The 23259-nt window shown below is 32.4% G+C and overlaps 2 protein-coding genes across 2 annotated transcripts; one reads left to right on the plus strand and one right to left on the minus strand.

Annotated features, from left to right (window-relative positions):
• Window positions 1–3411: 3411 nt before the first annotated feature.
• Window positions 3412–12448, minus strand: LOC138123495 (RING finger protein 145 homolog). The gene is made up of 4 exons (XM_069038255.1): window positions 12087–12448; window positions 11854–12033; window positions 4677–4795; window positions 3412–4621 (listed from the first exon to the last, which is right to left on the minus strand). The coding sequence occupies exons 1-4, from the start codon at window positions 12181–12183 to the stop codon at window positions 3806–3808; spliced, it is 1212 nt and encodes a 403-aa protein (XP_068894356.1). The 5' UTR covers window positions 12184–12448; the 3' UTR covers window positions 3412–3805.
• On the plus strand, window positions 11348–18936 carry LOC138123505 (uncharacterized). Its single transcript, XM_069038266.1, has 4 exons — window positions 11348–11484; window positions 18100–18218; window positions 18374–18497; window positions 18552–18936. Exons 1-4 carry the CDS (start codon window positions 11374–11376, stop codon window positions 18678–18680), a joined length of 483 nt encoding a protein of 160 aa, XP_068894367.1. The 5' UTR covers window positions 11348–11373; the 3' UTR covers window positions 18681–18936.
• Window positions 18937–23259: the final 4323 nt, after the last annotated feature.

The following is a 23259-nucleotide window of genomic DNA, read 5'->3' on the forward strand; positions in this document are numbered from 1 at the left end:
TAATAATAATAAAATGGTACGTAACAATTTTGTTCTTTTTGACGAGATCTGTCACTGGTTAAAATTAATGTACTTATTTCTGAGACACGTTGTATGCACGAAAATATATGCACCGCTTTTGTATAAATGTGCCCTAGTTTTGTGACACTCATTATACAGGGTGCGTCTGCTTAAACTTTATATTTGAATATCTTCGTTATTTTAAATGACTGCTCAACGATATTTAGTCTTAATAAAGGCTGCATTGCCCTCTTTACATAGGCACTACAAAAATTAACAAGGATCTGGACAGAAGAGGAATATTCAAGAAAAAAATTAATGAAAAAAAAATATTTTCAGCATTTCCTAACATTATAACTTTTAACATGCATATCAAATGTTTCTGTGTAGATTTTCTGCCTAATAATCATCCTACTGCTTATTATTGACCAATAAATTAATGTTAAATAAAGACAATTTTCAGACTTCATTCACCAGTGTGTATTTACGTAAAAAAGTACTTCACGGCTTATTGATTTACAAAAAAAAAACATAATTAATTTATTATTTGACAACGTCAAAGTAAAAAAGTTCGTGAAATCTTTGAAATAATCTTTTATACAAGATGTTGTTCTCACAGCAAGAGGAAATTAATATTATTTTTACGTATGGAGAGTGTCACCGGTGCTATCGAGCCGCAGCAAGAATTCTTCAGGCCCGTCAAGAAAATGATAAATTTTCCGAAATGAATATCAGATGAATTGTAAAGCTGTTTGAAGATACTGGCAGTGTTAAAGAATTTCCACGAGTAAGGGATGCACTCCCCAAAAATATTAACTTTCAAAATGCCGTTGTTGATTAGGTAACTGAAAATCCACACACAAGCACAAGAGTAGCGTAGTAGCGGCTACACTGAATGTCTCACAAAGCACGATTATTAGAACTTTAAAGTCTTTGAAATTCCATCCATATGAAATGATCCTGCAACAAGAACTTCACGGAGTTTTTATTCCAGAATTGAAAGGTGTGTGGAAGTTAATGGTCGAAATAAATTTTGAGCATCTTATTTAGTTATAATTATTTTACATTAGTACATTTTTAAAATTTTCTTTGCTGCTAATTGTGTTACATTGTTGAATTTTGTCGGGGCGTAGAACCACCCCCCTCCTTTCAGAACGAGAACCACCCCTGCGTGGGTGAATGACAGACATTTGAGACGACAGTACCGAGATGGACTCAGGGTAGAACAGTCACAGTCAGAAGTCACTAAGTCATTTATCCAACATCTCGAATACGGTCGTACAGTCCAAACAATTGTACATAAATGTAAATAAACGTTTTACACAAAACGATACGGTGTGTCAGTTCACGCGCGCCTACAATCAAACCAGTGAAGCCTCCATTAGGCTGAGCAAACCCAGGAGCCCCATTTGGTTCCGAACAATTCCTGGAGCCCCCATTAGGCCCCAAACACATTTATTGCAGATATTTTAATTGTTATTATTTAGTATGTGCTTAAATTATTTATTCACCTTCACCCCCTCTTTAAGCTTGACGCACCCACCTCCATAATAGCCACTTTTATAAATAAAAACAAAAAAAATAGGAGGGTACCGGGTACCCCATGATTCATTGTTTAAAAAATAAAATTAATAACATTTAAATTCGTTTTATTGAAAACTTACTTTAAAATAGTTTAGTAAATTTTTCCAGAGAAGACTGATCCCTAGGATGCAGACGTACCTACAGTCTACACCGGGGTTTGTACATACATACCTATTTGAATTTTTATTGTATTTTACCGAATAGTTCAGCAATAAAATAATTTTAAATAAGATAACAATGCCCCGTCAAATTGACGTATCTAAATTATTTGCTGAAAAATGAGTAATCTGTGAAACAAATTCGTAACAACTTTTTACGCATAAACTCTGTTTTGAACATAGCTGGAAAATTAGTTCTTTTTAACACTAATTTATTGCGTAGTCATCAGTAAAAGTGTAATAAAAACACTACAGGGAGATACAGAGGCCACAGCTGAATATGTTATACTCCGTAATCTAAGAAAAAGCTAAAAAAAAATTTTTTACTGCGGTTATTTTTCAAATAACTCTGTATCCTTGCAGGTTTCGTTAACTTTTGTTAAGCACATGTCAAGAGGTCATTGAGATATATTATATTGCTAAATATTGTTTACCTTAATTGATAATTAAAAAAGATATTCGGATATAAAGTTTTAGTAGACGCACCCTGTATAGTGGTATTATTCATATACATATGTACCGGGTGGGGCATCGTATACGCGCACGCGAGAAATCGCGACTTCTAATTAAATAAAATTGTCGAAATTTTTCACACTTACCTGGCTATTGGTAAGGTACATTTCATAATTTTTTGATAATTTTTCACTTACAAACAAAGCCAAAAAAAAATAAAATGTAAATTTCAACCAAAAAGTCAAATTCTGATTTTTACACTGACCTACCCAGATTCACTTCCTATAATTATTTACGAAATCAGCGGAAAAAAACACCAATTAGATTTTCAATTAAATGCAGTTTTACATTTCAACTTTCAAAATCATTTTTATTTATGACCTGTTACTTGTGCTATCGTAAATTTAGGTGACAATGGAAACTGTCAATTTTGTGGCAAAAAGGTTTAAAACGGTCGGCAATACCTTTTGTTGGGAAATTATACCATTGTGCCATAAATCACGCGTCTGGTTTGCGTTTAAATAAAAAAGCGAATTATTTAGTTAACCAAGTCAAAATTTATAATTGTGCCACCAGGGTTTGATGCGCTAACAGATACAGATTCATTTAGTGTAAAAACTTTATAGGTAAATTAACACTTAATTTCAGAAAACTAATAAAACTGTTACGGCCTTATTTATTAACAAAAAAATTTTTAAAAATTCTCAAATATACCTTATCAATAATTAGTTAGCTAAATAAAATTTGGACAATTTAATTTAATTAGAAGTCGCGATTTTTCGCGTGCGCGTATACGATGCCCCACCCGGTATGTATGGCAGAATTATAAATAAAAAATAAACTTAAAAAATTCTATTATCAATAAAAACGTATTCATTTCTTAAATGTTTAAACTGACGTCTATTACTTTCAATGCAAATTGCAGTTTTCCGAATGCTTATTGTTGCGTTGAGTATTATACATATTGAGAGTACCGGAAACTCTGGAAAGAGCCGGGTGGTCTCGAAGAAAAGCATCGTCTTTTTGTCCAGATCGCTTTTACGGAGCCGTAATCTTATTTTGTAGAGGAAGAGGAGAGGAGAGAACGAAACGAAAAAGTTTACAGCGTGAACGAAACTGAACGAATTTCGGTCGGCGTCCCGTATTTATCGGAAAGTTGGGACCAAACGCGACATGCTCATTGGCCGACCAATGAGAGGCAAAATAAAATATGTACTGAAATGAAAAAATTATATTTCGAAAAAATGGTACATAACAATTTTGTTGTTCTTGACGAGATCTGTTACTGGTTAAAATTAATACATATACTTATTTCTGAGACACGTTGTATATTAAAAACATTTTTGCAACATGCACAGAAGTTTTTGTATGAGAAATACTAATGGAGTTTGGTTTTACTATTTAGTTTTATAAAAAAAATATTTATTAACCAATTACATCCTTTTATTCACATACAAAATATAAATTAGATTAAATAAATAAATACAATATAAATGTAGCAAAACTATTCTAATTTGCCTAATCTAGTTTACGTACAAAAAATTAAGCTATATGTTACCACCTCTCTTCACCCGCCGTTTAAATACTTTGAAAAATAGCCTCACAGTTTTCTAATGCACAAATGTGTATTCCCTTTTGCACATGGGACAATTCTGTGACGCGCTCAAGCACTGCCTGAGACAACTTGCGTGAAACAGGTGGTGACAAGGTGTAACCCTCGCTCTTTCCATAAGACTCAAACAAACGGCACAAACATCATCACAGTTCTCAATTTCCTCATTCGTGGCATGTCGGAATTGTCCCAACAATGCTTGTTCATTTCTCAAATTTTTTAAACAATTCGCGACCATATCTTTCAGTCTCAGATAAACAGTTAAATAAAAGGCGATAGAAGTGAATCTAACTTGGCCGTAGAAACACAAAAAGATCACCAAGATAGTAGCGACACTGACAGTGTAATATCTCAAGATCACGGGAGCGTAAAGCGCCTCCAAAGCTTCAAGTTGTTTGAGGCGCATGAAAACCAGGAACGGCGGAAACAACTCGATGAAGACTTTTTCGGTACACATGTAGTAAGTCCAAGTGACGAAGGTGTATAAAGGGGTGGGTTGATAGTGCTCCAGGCCTTGCTCCAGGCCGAAGACGAGCAGCATAAAGGTGACGGTGATGATGAAGGTTATGGCTTTGGTCCACTCGAGGACGATCTTGGTTGCTGACATTGCCACGTGCTTGATGTTGCTGTGCTGGGTCATGTTTACGGTTACCGACCAATCTTCTTTCTCGATCAGTTCTTTGATGTAGGAGACACAGTACGCGATGACGTTGTAGAACATCAGAGAATACAATCCTGTTACCTTCTTTTGAGGACAGTTGGTGCCACCGAGAGAGCACAGCAACACGCGATCACACATCATGAAGAACACCAACTGAAAAATGAAACCAGGTAAAGACCAATTTTTCAGTGCACCAATTTGTACTTACTTGTGTGGCCAAGTTTGATAAATTTGTCATTTTCATAAACATCTTTTCACATTTGTCCAGCGGGGAATAGACTCTACAAATAAAGGACCAAACTGGACCTGACCATTTCTTCAACAGGGCTGAAAAATTCTCAGGATTATTATTTGAAAATTTTAGATTATCGGATTGTACCTAAGATTGTACTACTTTAAATATTTCACTTAAGATATTAGGACAGAAAGCACTAAATGTGGTAATGTTAAAGCGAGCTTTCAGCCGTCATATTTTAACTAGCAGGAAATTGCACGCTGTAATAATTGGATCAGTTATTTTTATTTTAAATTCCTTTGAGTATCAAGGAGACTAACAGCGCCGGATTAAGCTGCCGGGAATATAAATATGTCTGTGTTAAACTAATTTTATTCAGCTATGATTTTGTAAATTTAGGCATTTCTCCGGCGTTGTACGCCTGAAAATTGACATTTTCATTATGTAACTCCACACTTGTGAAAAACAAAAATTAATCACACGATGCACGCGCAGGGGTTTATCTAGACATAGACAAAATATTGTTCACGGGTTAGATAAAAAATGTCACCGTAGAACTCGTTAATCAGTTTATTCATTTATTCATGTGTCAAATAAGAAAAAAATATAGATCTAATAATTTATTTGCCGCATTGTATCAGGTTATTTATTGAACTAAAAGTAAATAGGTTTGATAATGGCATATTTATATTTAGAAAGTCGGAGAACTTTAGCATGGCAACAGCATAAATATGATAGATTTTTCAAACCGATTGCCAAAAATTATGTTTTCAAAGCTACACAACTTGAGATGTCTTCCAGGTCATTTTAATTCGGTTTTAATAAAAACTAATTTTGTGTTGGCGTTGTAGGATATCATTGAAATAAAATCATGATGGCTTTGGTTTATTCGTGACTGGCAAATTATTATTGATCTATTGATTAATTTATTATTGAATAATAGCTTAAACGTTGGAATCATTCAAAATTTCTATAAAATGAAAATACATTAAGAAGAAAATTTCCACTATCATGACATTGACATATTTTCCATTATTAAATAATAACACACTGTACAAAATTTTATCTTAGCACAATTATTATAATCAAGTAAATGATAAAATTAATTAAAAAAGAATTTATAAGTTATTCTAACTGCGGTATGCAAAGATAAACGACAGTCCTTGACCAACGTGATTATTTTTTACCTTTTTTAATGCCTTAGGAGCAATTAGGAATGCTTCATTAAAATATTTGCTTTTGGAAATCATTTTATTTATATAATGAAGTAGATAATAAATATTTTAATGTTTTTTGATAAACAATTTTTATTATGCAATTAGACTGCACTAAGAACCAATAGGAGATAAAAATTAAATATTTGTCCATATCATCTAAATTCCAAGTGCATTCTTTTAGGAAGATAGTTATAAATAAACAAACTTCAGATTAATGATTGATATTTCATAATCTAAAAACACAAAAAACTCAAGGAAGTTGTGAAAAAATAAGAAATTTTACAAGGTGTTTTGATTTGTTATTATAATTTTTGTCGTAACATACCACTTGTTCCTTACCAAAATATCTTCCGATCAACAATTACTTAGATAAGGGACGGTTATCACTTTGACAGTGTCACCTGTATCGTAAAATCTCCGTCGATCAAGTAAGTAATTTTTATATCAAAAGAACAAAAGACAAGAAATAAAGACGATAATGATACTAAAAAATGCAACTGAACATATACGGGGTTATTCACATAACATGACGAGCTTTGTAAAAATACCAACCAAAATACAATTTATAAAGCTGTCTCGATTCCTATTACGTTATCGTAATGCACATAAAACATAGATAGCTTTTAACGTCAGCCTAATGAATATGAAGTTCTGACAGAAAAATACCTCTCTCAACTAAGTATGATTTAATAAGTAGTTAAAATCGCAAAAGTAATGGGTAAGTAGGATCATGTCGGTTCTGTCATCGTTCGAAAACATTTTCAAATAGCTACTATTGGTTTTGACACGGCATATAAATATGAACGAAAATGCAATGACAGATTGACAGATATACCTCTCAAACTAATAATAAATAGGTACCAAAACACAATGAATGCTTTGTAAATAGTTATTTATTTAACGAGTTCGTGTGTTCGTGTTCGTGTGAAACGAGCGTTTTAAAGGCCCACGAGTGCCAAAAAAGTCCAATTTACATAAGAACGAGTTGAATACAACGTTTTTTTGTTCGACGACCCCCTTAAAGGCTCCAAATCGCTTAAAATCTTTAAAATTAACTTGACGTTTCGTTTTGACAAGTTATCACATTTATCAAAATCCGTTCACATAGGAGAAAATTCTTAAATTCTGACAGTGTCGAACAAAAAATGTATTTTGGGATGCCTTTTTACCTGATCAGACTCGTCATCTTACGTGTACAGCTAAACAGGAAAATGGGAATTTATTTCAGTTCATTCATTTTCAGAATCTGATTCAATATTTTTTTGTTGTCTTTCTTTTCAGGAAACAACCAAAATTGTCAAATTCATGAAGAATTTTTAAAACAACTGTCGACTGAACGTAAAAAAGAGATTTTTTAGAGAAATGTTTGGGGTTTGGTAAAAGATCCTGAAAAAATACATCAAACATGTGGAGCTTTACTGCAAATTTCTTTCATTAGCATGGTTTTCAGTCTGCATTTTTTCACATAATCTAATCGTGATGTTAGGGCCGTGAAGATCCTTTCGGAAACTCATTTTACTTTTTATTTTAAATTTAGGCTTCAGTAGCGCAAGCGACTTCACATCAAAATGGTTGGCATACCATTGCCAACCTCATAACCATCAAATAACTAGTGGCTCATACCAACATGACAACACTTTGACAATTGTTAAAAAAAAACTTTATCTTTGCTAACTCAGCTAATAATTGTCAAACAACTGTCACTGGTTTTAACATCAGAACAAAAGATTCATCATTGAATTTTACTTTCGTTAAGAGTGTTTTCAATAACGGAGAATGGACATACACTACATACAGCACTGTTGCCTGTTTGGTTAAGTTTCGGTAAAAATTTCCAAATTTAAATTGAAACAGGTACATGCAACCAAAAATACTTCCATGCATTCTAGAGAATTTATGGATATACGTCCCAATCTCAAAGGCTCTTTTATCTAAATAATTGTTGATTGCACGGTAGCTACCTGCACTCAAGTTTTTATTTGAAAAGATTTCAGTTAGAAAATGTAATTTTTTTAAAAATTACTTCATTTTTAGTATTTTTTGTTTTGATAATTTTGAAGATAATTTAATTCATGTATAAAAAATCCCATAAGCCGCGATGCATTTGTCACTTTGACATCGGATAAACATTGACACAGCTTGTAATAAATTGAAGTGTAAAATGGGCAATTCAATTTTTCATAATTACCTACCTATTCATTAAATTATCTCATCGAATTACGCTCGACATTTTTTCGTCCAGGATAAAATTTCATTTTTTAAACTCTAATTTGGTTTCTTTTTGGTAAATTGACTCCACAAACCACCCGATAAAAAAACGAGTCCGAAGGACGAGTTTTTTTATCTGGTGGTTTGTGGAGTCAATTTACCAAGCAACCAAATTATCGTAAAAAAATTCAATTTTATCCGGACAAAAAAAAACCTCTCGTGTAATTACAGTCGATAAAAAAAGAAACTAGAGTTTCTAAGATAAAAAATCGTTGATTAAATTAATAAAAAAATTAATTTACATACAGGTGTCCCAAAAATGGCGTACAAACTAAAGTCCATTCAATAAACATCTGGACTGTCAAAATCAAAATTTCAGTTGTTAGGTTGGTTAAATCACTAGTTATTTTCATATTGCCCGGTTGTTATCTATGATTTTTAAATTTTTCAAACTATTCATTTGTTTAAATTGACATTGTCAAATAAATTGCAAAATTATTGAAGTGTTTTTTGTAAAAGGGTTAAAATGGAAAGTTCAAAACGAACTAGGGTGGTTCTATTAGCGCGAGAGAAGAGGGCCATAAGAAATTATTATGAGGAACAAACAAAAAAGTGATAATAACGGGAAGAAATTACAAATTTGTGCCAAAGCCGCTCCAGTATTGTTAACTAAGAATTGGTGTTCGTTCTTGTGATTCACAAATCAAAATTTTGGAGAGATAAGTGTTAATCAAGTGTTAAATAATTTTCTTCTGAATAAATGAAACAAGTTAGTTTATTTTGGATGATTTTGGTTGTTGTTACCTGTTTTCAGTTTGTCGCGTGTTTTTTATAAACTTTATTAAATTGCTCTCATTCATTTAGATGCTGCATTTCGCTTCAAGTGTTCGAAGCAATGAATGATTCAAAACATTTTTAGTTCAATGAATAAAAATGAAAACATAACCTAAATATATTTTGTAACTAAATTTTGACGTCAGTACACTCTAGCGAAAATTTTTTATATCCAAGTACAGTCAAAACAAGCATTTTATTTAAAATTTAATTTTGACACTCCAGGAGTTTTTTGAATTTACTATACTTACTACCTTATCGAGGATGTTTAAATGTACATGAAAAAAATATGGAAAAAATGTTTCCGAGAAAAAACTCAATTATTTTTATTATTACTACATATGATTAACGGTAATACACTGTAAACAAAGATATATTCGTACATCATTACCTTGAAATGTTACCGTAGTGGATTTAAAATAATTTTTTCGATTTCCAAAGCTTCTAAATTCTGTATTATGCAAGATTAGATATTGGTAGTGAGTGATCTTGTACTTGTGATAATATGTACGATAAGAGGTAGCTGCATTGACATTGTATATAGGCTTGGTCACGAGAGACTTCCGATGAAAATTTCGTTATATGCAACTCAAAATACAAGAAACCCTTAGAACTTGATATTTTGTTTAATTCGTTAATAAGTTAGCAATCAAAGTAGCTTGGTGAATAAGATTAATCATGATTCATGACACTTTCTCTTTATTGAGGTTATGAGCAAAAGTTTTTTCAACAAACATGGATGTTGCCTATTTGTAAATCGCCGTCTGTAAATAAATGCAGCTTGCGGAACATTTTTTTTATACAGTGATATTCACGACTAATAATGGTTCTAACAACGTCCCGACGCAACCAAATAAACATATTTCTCAAACGAGTAGATACCAATTGATCTTTTTATTTTTTAATGAATCCAAGTTTGCCTTTATTAAGACAATTTCCAGTTGTCGTTATCTATTTGTGTTTAAATAAAAATAACGTAAAAATTTACGTTAATTTAGGTGTCAACTTCATGTCAAATTTAAAAAAAAAAAAACTAAAATCATCCATGTTTTAATTTCTTTAATAAATATAAATGATCCACGTTTTAATGTTTGTGAGGTATTATTACCAGTGTTAGGACAAAATAGTACCGACCAGTCGACCAGTACAACTTTGCGTAATCCCTCGCTCGCACATAAACACGATTCAGCTGGTTCGCCTGTTATTTAAAGCGAACCAGCTGAGTTGTATGTATGAGAAATGATAGTATCCGTCTTTTCATGACATGACAGATTATATGTACTGATATGACAGATGACAGACAATCGGGCGTATTCTGTAAGTGCTCCGCTAAATTTTAAAGGTAGTTAAATTAAGTTGTCATAGATTGCTATGGTCATTGACCAATCAGGGCTTGAAATTTAAAATTTTAAAAGACGCTAAAATTTTAACACCCCTTTAAAAATTACTTAATACGCCCCAATAAGGGCCAGTAATCGTTGATTTAAGCATTACTTTTTATAAATTTAGTAAGCTACAAACTATTGAAAATTGTGGTTTCTGTTGCATATAACAAAATTTTCGTCGGATTCTCTCGTGAATAAACCTGTACATTACATTTAAATACCCTAATTTATTCTTTAAATCGGATATGAATCTTTAAAGAAAATAGTTTCTTATCTGTGCACGCACATCTCTTTCTAATGTTAGAAAATTAACAAATCAACGTTTAAAAAATTCAAAACATTGATTATGTTATCAACATTCGTTTAAAACAACCAGATAACTACTAATCAGAAACGGTAAAATGACGAGTCTATAGACAATGTTATTAATTTAAAAAAAAATGTATAAAATGTTATTTGGTAACTGATTGCTTATCCGCAAGTGATAAATAAAAAATGCCCTCCCGGAGGGCATTTTTTATGCTAAAAGTAGCAGATCCTGTTGACACTTTTTAATTTATTTTCTGACATCAGCCACAATTTCTTATCGTTAAATTAATAGCTCAATCTGGGTGAGCTTTAATTTGTCCCATCAAAGTCTTGTGCTCAACTAAATGTGACAAGTTGGTAACAGTGGCGTCGTCGATTTTTTAAAGTCACAATCTGAGACATTTAAAGTTTATAAAACATAGACTATTAAAAAGATTTTAATTTAATGGTTCACGAGGAGGTCACGAACTTGGTAACCTACAATTTTGTCTGGAAGACTAACAGACGAAAGATAAAGCATTACGTTGCAACGATTCGAAATCAAAACAAGTCATTTATTGCTATTGAACTCGTAATAATAACGATTATTCACACAATAGTGCAGATAAGCCAACAGGGAATGATTTATAATTACCAGAAGTGACCGACACGATTGAATTTGCCGACACCACTGGCTGTCAATCTTTCAAAATAACCGGAGAATTCTCTAGCGCCGACATGCTAAAGATGCAGCGGTGGCGAGATATTACTATAAAAATGGGGATTCTTCAATCAACCACCACACAACAACTCGAGTCCCTTCAAGCAGCACATCTTCTGCACTACAGGGTAAGTGAATTTGTTAAGTTTAATTGGACTTGCTCACAAGCCAACAATATTTTTTGGAAACGATCCAAGTTAAAAAAATTGAGTATACACATTCGAAAAACAGATTTTAGAGAGTGTAAACATTACGTCGTATTTACAGATGTAAAAATACCCCAGAATGACTTATTTACATTTGAGATTTATTTTGGTTGTGTTTATGTCAAATATATCGGCATTTTTTTACCGAGCGATAAGTGCTTTATCATCCAGAAAAACACTTTGGTCCAAGAATCACAATGTTGAACGTATCAAAGGCGGAAGAACCAAACCGTTTGTTAACCTTTGTGTTGAAATTTGTTTGTGTGCTCATCATCGTCAACTTCAGCTCACCTGGTATTTTGGCAAATAGTTTTCGCAACCATCTCACTGGGTACTTGTAGTTTGCCGAAATGAGTACCGGCAGGACCAGAAACGAGTACGTTGCAACGCACCATCCTCCCAGACTGACCAAGAGAGGAGAGTGTCCTCTGGAGCAGTAGGGCAAGAGAAAGAGAACGGAGAGCAGACACACTACAATCCAACAATCAGAAATTGATATTTGATATTGCACCGGTGTTGTTTACCTGTTTCGGCGATTTTCTCGTCGCGCATTTCCGGATCGAGCTTCTGTATGGTGTGTAGACTCCGGAGTCTCCCCCGAACCCGCGTTATCATCCCCATATCAGCAAATCAAACCAGTTTCTCTAAAGGACAAAGCAAAGTCGCGTCTAAGAAAACTTCTAGAACACTATTTAACTCGAACTAAATTTAAACTTGAAACCGAGTTGGGACAACCGTGCGTCGCCTTCCGACTGTTCTTTGTGCTAACTGGCGAATTTGTTTATTGGATCGCAGACGTTTGTTCATGTTTTTGTTTCTGGGACGGCCCCCACCCCTCTCGAATTTTTTTTGTCCCACTTTTCGCGTGTGCGTCAGGACGCCGTGCCTTTTGGCAAACACCCGACCCGTCTTTATTATAATGCTGTGGCGTGTTCGGATGCGGGGGATTATTTTTGAAACTTAGAAACGTAAACATATTTTCACTGAACGATGGGAGTTGCTTTTATTTAGAAAACACACATTTAATCTGCGTTTTCAAAATTTTTCAGCGCGGTTCCCATGAACTAGATTAGGTCATTGTTGAAACACTCGATCGACAAACAACAAATTATCGCCGAAGATTCGCTTATTTATATCTGATGTAGTCATTTTCCTTGTCGCCGGTCTGAAGAATGCACATTCGATTTTTTTAGTCGTAAATTCACCGAAAATGGCGACCAGACGAGTCAGACGCATTACTCACGGCTGACAAAGAAATGGCGGAAAGAATTCGCTGTTATAACTCGGGGAGTTGTCCAAAACGAGGCAAAACATGTATCAAAACACCAAATTCAGTTCTGGCAATATTTCAAGAATTGTAGGTAGACAGCATATGAGCAAAATTGCACTTTTATTTGTAATAACTTGACTAATTCTTTTTACTCTAAGGAAAAAGTATTAAAATATAAATCATTGATCTATTTCCAACAAGATTGCGGACATAGTGTAAAAGTTTCAGGCATATTTTCCAGAATAATTTCTCTACATTTTAGCACCTTTCTTCTTTCCAGAGTATCTAACGGATCATGATTTTTTTAAAGAGATTCGCTTTTCATTTTAAATCAAATTATAGTCGTTTGAAAATGAGTTGAGGTAGTAATTTTTTAAATAACTCTGTTTTCATTGCGTACTAGAAAGCACAATAGTGACTTCGTCTCATTTTTGCTTCCTTGAAGCACGCAATACTTAAATGATAAAGGACTATTGTATCATTCATGATCACATTTAATTTCATTCAATGTGGTCTTGTTTATGCCAAGATTGGCAAAAACGGTTTTTTGAAAACAATTTCTTCATGTAAATTTCTTAGTCTTGAGTCATCGATCTTCCAACACTCTTTCATTACGGTAGGCTTTTTGCCTAAATGAAAGTACGTATTTTGTTCATTCTTTTTACACGCAAATAGCATCTCCGCATTCTGCAGTGTCAGTTTTAAACATTCCAACTTTTCTTCGATTGTTCTGCAAAGAATTTTGAATCTACTACATTTTTTTTGTCTCTTCTTTGCTTCGAATTTAATGTTTAAATATTTTTAAATGTTGTTGATTATACAATCGGTCATTCTAAGATATTTAGATGAAAAAGAAAAGAGAGAAAACCAGAAAACCTAATCGAATTTGCAGAATTTTTCAAGGTTAATGTAAATATCGGGGGATACTTGAATAGAGTATTTTCTGAGCTAAATTTAATAAAGAACCAATAACACAATAGTGTCACATGCAATTTTTTCTATTTCGGCTTCATTAATTTAATTTTTTTAAATATAAAATAATAATCTAGTGACTTTTATTTTAATGGACTTGGGTTGGTATTGATGAAGCAATGTCATTTCATTGAAAATTAAATTTCAAAATGTCTCCCAAATGTCGTATCCCCTTGATAGTTTATTTTGATCCAAAACATGGATTCAGATTCAAATGACATCACATTTTTAAAACTAACATTCCCTATCAATACCAACCCCATATTCAAAAATCACTAGAAAGGATGCTATTCTCAGTGTCACAAAATGGTAATTGTAACACCGAAATACATAATAGAAAAAGAAACTTTTTAATTAATTAATGCAGTTGGCTTTCGTGTTATTGTTGTTAAGTAACAGAACAGGAAGAGGACATTTATTGCCGGAAGAAAACATTAGTTTAGAAGAGCATTAGAGAATTAGTTTTTCTTTTCTAGTTTTATTCTATCTTATTCTTCTAAACAATTTCTACTCGTGTAGTAAAATTTCATTTCCTGTGTTTGTCCTGAAGCACAGGAATGACGAAAGGATATAAAAGTATTTTTGACGAAAAATCTTGCCGGTTTTTCTTTTCCTAGTAGTGAATTCGACAACTAGGTAGCATAATTGCATTGTAATTTATCTGCAACTAATGTAAGTAGTATTTTGAAGAAAAATGGACAACTTGTAGTTTTCCCATTTCGAAGTCAACAGTAATTTTTTCCCGCTCTCTCATTAACGTTAACAATACTTATCCTTGCTGATCAATTAATTCATAAATCGAAGGAAAAATGTAATTTTAACATTCAAAATTTTACAAAATGAGCCGAGTTGAAGAATATTGTTTAAAATAGAGCTAGTAAATTTGGTTCGTGACGTCTTTTTGTAGTAAAATAATGAATAGAATAATGAAAAATGACACAATTTGGCTTGCACTCGTGCAAATTATGAAGAGTCTGAATTAAACGAAACTACACACTAGAATTTGAGATTGGTACAATTTTAATGTCTTGAAAGAACATCAAAATCTTGTTTTTACTTTCAGCAATTGAAGTAGTAACAAAATAGTTAAAAATTTTGTTAATCCGTACAAGATTTCAAACCAAGAATTTTGTATCTTGTTGGTTGCCATCTAAGCACACCGCCTCCTGCTCCCAATTCCGTTATCGCAGTTCATTGCTTCGTATATTTTTGAGTGAAATATTTCACTTTTTACTGTCCTCTTTCGAGCGTATTTAGCACGAAGTTTGGGCATTTATAGATTTACGCTCAAAAATACTGAGAAACGGTTGTTTTGGTGTATCGAGGTGTCGCATGATACATTTATATTACCGAAGATTATTTCTGCAGTCCACCTCCTCAATCTGTGACGTCTTTTCGCTACTTTGACCTAAACTTAGCCAAATTCTAGTGGCTATTGACCAGAGCCGTGCCTGCGACATTTTTCGTGTTTTCCACGTGATTTTTGGCATACAAAACGCAGACGAAATTAAAATTTTATCAATGAATTTAAGTGCTAATTTTAAGCGTGTGACACAACCGAGCTGTACTTTCATGCTTTTCAGATGCTCCGGCGAACAAAAGAAAATACACAGGACTTATCTAGGATCTCTATTCATTTATGCACTTTTTGGACTTTTGTACTGTTTACTGTAATGGACGATAAACAAGATATTGTGAACTTGTGTTTACTACTGTAATGTGTTCTAAATACAAGAACGTTCATAATATTGACTATTTATAACAGCACTGTTCTTATTTATTTGGAGAAATGCTGGAAAATTTCTAAGAAAGTTGGAAAAAATTTCGGTGAAATATATCGCTCTTCTACTGTTCAATGTGGTGTCTCCGATATTTTGACCCACATTCTCGATAACACTCCGTTATGTAATTTCCTAAACACTATATTTTTGAAAAAAAAAAATTGATAATTCTCGGTGAGTGTTATTTATTTGACTTCTGAACTGCGGTATCTCGATGACCTTGCTTTCAAAAGCATTATTATAGTGTCACCAATTTAAAATTATTCGTGGTCACATAAAATTTTTATAACCGAAATTAATACAAATCTATTTGTTTGGCATTTTCTTTTAATATAGGAAATACCAGATCAGCTTAAAAATATCATATTCCAATTATTGATTTGTTTTTTTCCTGTTTTAGGAATGTTCCCTTTATTTTTTTTTTAAACAACAACATTATCATTATTAAACACTAGCACCAACTTATACTGAGAATATACTACGAAATATGAATTGTTTTCCAATTACAAATCTATTTGTTTGGCATTTTCTTTTAATACCAGATTAGCTTAAAAATATCATATTCCAATTATTGATTTGTTTTTTTGTCCTGTTCTAGGAACGTTTAACTTATTTTTTTTAAACAACAACAAGATTATCATTATTAAACATTAGCACTAACATATTTTGAGAAAAATACTACGAAAAATATAAAATGCAAAAATAAAATAAGCAAATACATTTTATTCAAACCGCAAATTTGTACGCACATTCTATGTGATTCCCAAAAGGAGTAACACTTTGTAACTTGCATAAATTCGCAATGATTGTACAAATACACAGCACAATATGACAGTTTCACTGCATTGTATGCAGTTCTAGTAAATGAATATTCTGTTTTATTTTCTAATCTCTTATTTGTTTTACGAAAAGGTCCCAGGTAGTACCCCTTAGGTTACTGATATTCTGTAAAGTAAAAAGCTTTTTGGCAAACTAGTTCGATTACTTTAACTTCCAATTTTACCTCTGGCTCACGTCCAGCCTTGGTCTTGTGCACAATTATGTTCACTATTCCATTGACTCTAACTGAATGTTTGTTGCTATTATTATTTTTACGTAGGGGTAAAGTTGTGTATATTTATACGTTTGTGATAAAATACAACAATCAGAATTCAGACAATTTACGAAAGCTGAAACAAATGTACTTGACTAGGTCATTTTAAAATATCTCTATGGTTAACTGCATTTACGATGTTGCGGCATTAATTAAGTAATAAGTGGTTGTATCAAGTTAATTTCTTGTTGTACAGATTAAGAAAAAAAACGCATTTAATTAGTTCCACAAGTATCGGTTTTAAATAGTGAAAAGGAATTTCGATAGCCCGTATCCATTCTCGTGCGTTGCACCTAATCAGAGTACGTAATATCTTCAGACGATCTTCACGAAGTGCATCAACCACTGTGGTCTATTTATTAACCATGAAATAAAATTTGGGTCCTCGTCTGTGGGTATCTTATCGTTGTGGAAATAAAGAAATTGATAATTAATTACAATTTTGTTTTTAACTTGGTTTCTATTTATTCCCGTTGCCTGAATCACGTTTGTTTTTAATGTCATAAATAAGAAAAATACGTTGATAAGCCAAAGAAGAAGTGTAGGTATTAGAAAAAAGGAACGAGTCAATGGAACAAAAACAGACTAATGCAGCTAATTAAATGTTTCAAAATTCTATTATTAGTCACAATTAGATTATAAATAAAATTGTAAATATCAAAGTCGTTCATTATTGGTGACTTTAGATAAGTAATAAGTCTTGATGGGAAAGCCAACAAGACACAGCTGTTCAGTGTCCGGTCATCCTCCGGCCCATCGTCAACATTCAACTAAAATTTTATACCGCTTTTTAAAATCATTGTCGGTTTTAGATTCCTAGTTTTGTTGATACAATTACAGAGTATTTTAATTAAAGTTGTTGTTTAGATGTGTTACGAAAGTTTACGGGTTTTTTGTATGTTTGAGATTGTGCAAGTACAATATTTAAAAATTTATTTTGTGAAAAAAGTGAGGAAAAGGTAAATTCAGAAATCGTTTACCAGCAAATGTATTCTACCAGTCTACCACTTTACGAATAGAAATATACGTTTTGGATAAGAGTAATTATTTGCATTTCGGTTTTACCATCAATTATTTATTTTTGTACAATATCTCATGATATTTTTTGCCTGCTAATTGATACAAATATTATTAAATTTAAATAAAAGAACCCTGACCTGAAATATTTGTCAAAGCTTTGTATGATTAAATAAATAATTAAAACATATCAGTTATTAGATACAGTTTAATACTAAAAAACAAAGATTGTTATTCCAAATTTGTTTATAGACATTTTAGTATTTTTAATTAAATTATCCCATAAAAAATGTATAATTTTTGTACAAATACAATGTAATTTCCATTTTCGTTTCAAGAATTTATTAATATTATTTTTACTCCAGTTCTCTCAATTATTGCTTAAGGTTTCTGTCTGATTTCAGCTTCTTCAGACCATTCCAGGAGCTACGACACCGGCTTCAGCAAACGCCATGTGTCCCTCCTACAACTTCGCCACCATTGTTTTAGTCCTCACCATTACAGTTATTATTTTTAGTGACAAGTGAGTGTTCATTTAATTTTAAGTGATAATCATGCTATAACACTTTAAGGGTCGCGTTTTTTATTGATCAATTAAAATTTTGCATTATAATTCCAAAACGGTGTATAATTGGTTGCATATGTTTCGCCTGTACTGAAATTTCTGTTTTTCTTCAGAGGAACGACGATGTCGCTGCCCTGTAGAAGATGTTTTACCTCAGATGAATGTAATAGTCCTCCTCCAGATTTCTGCCCATACGGCGAAAACAAAAATTACTGTGGTAGAAGAGTCTGTTCGAAGGTAATACGACGAAGGGTTATATTGGGCGAGAAAAAAATAATTTTGTAATTTTAGGGACCTGGAGAGAAATGCAGTAACGACCAATACGCAATTTTGGGAACCTGCGGAGAAGGAATGTGGTGTTCAAATAAAGACAACAGATGTCATGGATGTTTCATTGCAACTATGACATGCTATGAATAATGTGATCTCAACCTTACAAAACATCAGTATTACTTAATTTTAGACAATTGTTTTGTTACGTCTTTAGCTTGATGGATATTTATAATGTATTGCGAAAACGTGCTTGTATTTATTTTTTTTAAATATGAACAGATCTCGAATTCATCGTGACAAATGGATATGTTTAAAAATAAAAATATATTTCTATAATAGTCAATTGCAAACTGTACATTTAGTATTAAAGAAACCTTACTAAATATACTGCATCAGTAACACATTTTTCATCGAAATATATTCCTTAAAAACCAAAAAATTCAAAAACACTAAGCGATGTTTTCTAAAAATACATTTTGTGGATTTGATCACAACTGACCTAAAAGAAACAATAAAAATTAAGACACTTGTAGAAAGACTTATCGAGTGATTCCTTGACAGTGACAGTGAAGTTAGCAACAAAGGTTAGACTACAAAATCCGACTCGTTAAATGTTTTCAAACTTAAAAAATAGAGGAAGAGAAGAGAAGAGAAGAGGAAGTTTGTCCCATAAAACTCTAGGTTGTTTGAAATTTTGATTTTATAAACATAAAACATAAAATAAATGTTAAATGGATATGTTACTAACAGATTTAAGAGAAAGCGTTTTCGATATGAAGAATCACTCATATCTAAAAATTAATGGATTGTGTAGGCAGACATTACGTAAGTACTGAGGAATAATTTATAATGATTAATGCGCGCATACGCTTTCACTTTGAAGTCGTATTGAAACTGATCGAAACATTTTTAATTTTCCAAGACAAGTAAATATACTTCAACGAATTCCTACAAGGTTGCATTTTTATTTTTATTTCTCTCCAAATATTGATTACCATAAATCCGTACATTTATTCAGATGTATATCAAGTTGAAACGGTCAGTGTTACAAGGATTTTGGGTTATTTACCAATATAAAAGAAATTCTTGGTTTCAAAATTTACAAAAACCAGTATTTTGCAATTGGTATAAGTCGTTAACGTGTGTGCTGAGGTATAAAAAATATTTTCGTTGGCAAAATAATCTATAAAACTTGCACATTTGATTACAGAATAAGGCATGTATTTGTAAACTCTTTCAAGGATTCTGTTTATCAAAACAACATTAAATTGAAGGAATTTTACGGTTTCATTCATAATATTGATAGGTAAAAATAAAAATTTTATGTTCCGCTAAAAAAAGTTCATTTGAAACACAATTAAATGTAGAATGTTTTCTTCGTATGTTAACAATATAATCGTAATTTATTCAAATTTAGGAAAAATGAAACAATGAACAGTGACAGTAGATGTACATATTTCAAAATTAAACCTTCTCAAACAACTTTATTATTATACATGGTGTTTTTTAAATGCTAGTATAAAAAATAAACTGGGTCATATAGAGATCCTAAAGAGTCCAGAAAACCATTTTTTTTTAATCTAAAACAGTAGGGATAAACTAAGCCTGTCCATGCACATTCTACGCCACAGACACAACAATAGTAAACAATAAGTTAAACCATACCAACCCGACAAAGCTATGAATGAACAAAAATACAACTTGACAACCCCAATTACGTTTTTAATTACCTTTAATTCAGCAGCGTACTGACAATTTTAGCCAACATTTAATTTATTTTTTATCTCGAAAACGAAAATACTTTTATTAGATAATTTTTGTGTGTATGAGTTCTACTCCTCCTCACCTATTACCACTCTTTTTTTGTACTAGCATTTAAAAAACACCCTGTAAGCCTAAAGAAATAAATTTAGTTTTATTAATATTGGTTATGCTTTTATTATAGGTAATTTATTAATGTTTAATTCTTGTTCTCAAAACATTAGTTTTGAGTCTCAATATTCAACACTCGAATTGTCATACTATTTTAATGGTCCATCGCCCTCACTGTTGATCATAATAGAGGCATTGTTTTAATAACAATTATCATTAATTTATTGTAATTAAAACAAAGTGACTTTTCGATCATTGGTGTGTTTTTATTTCGTAAATTATAATAAGAATCATTGGCTTTTTTGTTTACTACAAAAGTAAATTTTGAATCAGTCTTGTTGGTTCGGACTGCTGAGCAGTTAATAAAAATATTAGAAAAATCTGCTTGTAAGGTGAACTTTGAACTATAATAAGGGCAACATAAAGCGACTAAAATTTCGCACACAAAAATTTATCATTTAAAGATTTTGACCAGGTTTTTTGATTTCTAAACTACTACGTGTCGGACTTTTTATTGTCTTTTATGGTCAGCTCATTATAAACGATTGGTTTCTAGCCCCACTATACGCATTACACGATTTTACTGGGTGCAATACAGTTTCTAAGGTAATTAAGTGTTAAAGGTAGGTGGTTTTCAAACATATTAGGAAATTGAGTTAATAGGTACGATATGGTTATGATATTAGAAAAGAAAACACTTAACAAACAACGTACAATAGTATTATACTATTGTATTGGGTATTACCCAATATACCAAAGTTATCATCAGATGAGTAACAGAATGCCCCAAAACTGCCTCCCCCGAGAAAAAAGGGAGTATTTGGGTAAATGTAATAATCTGAATCTTAAAGAAAAGAAGTCTTATCTCGAGCGTTAGGTAATCGAGAAAAGACATCCTAAACTTGATCAATCAGAGTTGAGCACCAGCAATGTAGGATGAACGCAATTTTGCATTGCCAGGATTTCGAATTTTGTTGCGATATCAATAATTATTTTTGCTGCCTAGCATCCTGTCCGATTTTTTAGTGATACCTGAGGACGAACTTCTGGGATTGATGAAATTGAAAACTCTATAACTCGGTTATGTTAGCTACAAGAAAATTTATTTTAGCACTTTGGAGTCTCTTTTGCTGTTGGCACATACCTGTTTTCTATGGGGAGGCAATTTCTGGGACAGGCTGTATATTTATGTAAAATATGTAAAAATATGTAAACTCCTACATACCTATTCCTACGGTCAATTTGTGGATTCAGATTTTGCGACATTTTTGAATTATTATTTGGTTGGAAAAGTTATCTGTTCTGGTCCTTAACGTTAAACTCTGCTAAAACGAAACTACATAGAGAAAAATGTGCAGGATCTTTTTCTTACGAGTATAAAAAAAGTCCGCGACAATATAAGTGTGTAGAAAACCGTTCAGGTATGGGAATCACTGCACTTCACGTTATTTCGTCAGTTAAGTATCTTCTTTAGTATATTTAAGTAAGGACTTTAAAGTAAAGTGTTCCTTATATTTATTGTACTGCCAAATCTTCCTCTGTAATCCTTTCTGAACATATAAATGTTTATTCGATATCAAATTTTTTGATTTTGTTTTTCTTGCGGTGAATCATTCAGCCTTGGTCTTCTCTCTCTATATTCTGCTCTGTTCCCTGGCTTCTCGAATGGTTTTTGCCCAGGTCTTCCTATCCTGAATCTTACTTCTCCAATCCTCTATTCCTATCCTTCTAATGTCCTCGTGTATCAGGTCTTCCCATCTTATCCTTGGTCTACCTCTTGGTCTCTCCTCTACTGGTCTCCAGTTCATGGTCTTTCTTATCGTGTAATTTCACAAATCCTACAATATCTTCTCCCTCGGTCAGGTCCTTTAGTATATAGTTCATTTCATTAGTATTCTGTAATCCACCTCTTCTGTTATTCTTGATCCTAACATTTTCTTAAGAACCTTTCTTTCGAATATTCCGAGGTTCTCTTCGTCTGTGATGGTGAGGCGTATTGTTTCCGCTGCGTAAGTCGTTACTGGTCTAATTGCTGACTTATACATTTTAATTTTTGTTTCTTTGCTGATATGGTGATCTTTTAGGTAGGTATCTTCGGTACTTCCTATAGGCACTGTTGCTGTCTGTATTCGCGCTTTGATTTCGGTGCTTCGTTTGTTTCTTTCATTCACATTCACTCCAATATATTTAAAATTTTGTACTTTTTTGAAAGTGACTCTTCTTAGATTTCTTTTTCTAATGTGATCTGTCTTTCTTCTTGAACTTGTCTTGTCTTGATTGAGTTGTAGACCTCTCTTTTCCGTCTCTTTGACTGAAGTGCCGCTCCCAAGGTCTTTTTATCTCCCCTTGCCAGGTCGTCTGGATACGCCTGTATAAACCTTAAATATTTTTCTGCATGTATGTTGTTTCTCGTTTTGATTGTTTCAAAATTATCGAACTCTTGTTTTAATATAATTTCACTACTCGACACCTGGAGAAAAAATATAAATGGTGAGTGACCCTTTAAGTTTGGACTGAAATAAATTCAGAGAACCTATTTGCGATTATCCATTCTTGATAGATTTGGTTCATTTTTCTTAATGAATTTATGAAAACTACAAAAATACATACGCTGTTTAGTTCCTTTTGTATTTTTTTTGGCACTTTTAAAAATAAATGCCATCAAATTCCTGACTTTTTCAAAATTTGATTTTGTCACCAACATAAAAAACTATAATTTGGACTTGAGAGACGAATCTGTAAGTCAGGTCAAAGTGGAGTATCCACTTTGACCTGACTTACAGATTCGTCTGTTCGCGCCGGCTTAGTAACAATTGGTTGAAAAAAAAATGTGTACACTCTAAAAAAACGGACA

Source organism: Tenebrio molitor, chromosome 2 (assembly GCF_963966145.1).
Source record: "Tenebrio molitor chromosome 2, icTenMoli1.1, whole genome shotgun sequence".
In the NCBI taxonomy this organism is placed as follows: Eukaryota; Metazoa; Arthropoda; class Insecta; order Coleoptera; family Tenebrionidae; genus Tenebrio; species Tenebrio molitor.

Bases quoted from the DNA above. Each gene is read 5' to 3' on its own strand.
- LOC138123505 (XM_069038266.1), top strand. From the start codon at position 11,374: ATGCTAAAGATGCAGCGGTGGCGAGATATTACTATAAAAATGGGGATT. The intron at 18,219-18,373 runs GTGAGTGTTCAT...GTTTTTCTTCAG, and splicing joins GTTATTATTTTTAGTGACAA to AGGAACGACGATGTCGCTGC. The intron at 18,498-18,551 runs GTAATACGACGA...TTGTAATTTTAG, and splicing joins GTAGAAGAGTCTGTTCGAAG to GGACCTGGAGAGAAATGCAG.
- LOC138123495 (XM_069038255.1), bottom strand. From the start codon at position 12,183: ATGGGGATGATAACGCGGGTTCGGGGGAGACTCCGGAGTCTACACACC. The intron at 4,796-11,853 runs GTGAGCTGAAGT...AGAATTTTTCAG, and splicing joins ACTATTTGCCAAAATACCAG to CCCTGTTGAAGAAATGGTCA. The intron at 4,622-4,676 runs GTAAGTACAAAT...TTCATTTTTCAG, and splicing joins TATCAAACTTGGCCACACAA to TTGGTGTTCTTCATGATGTG.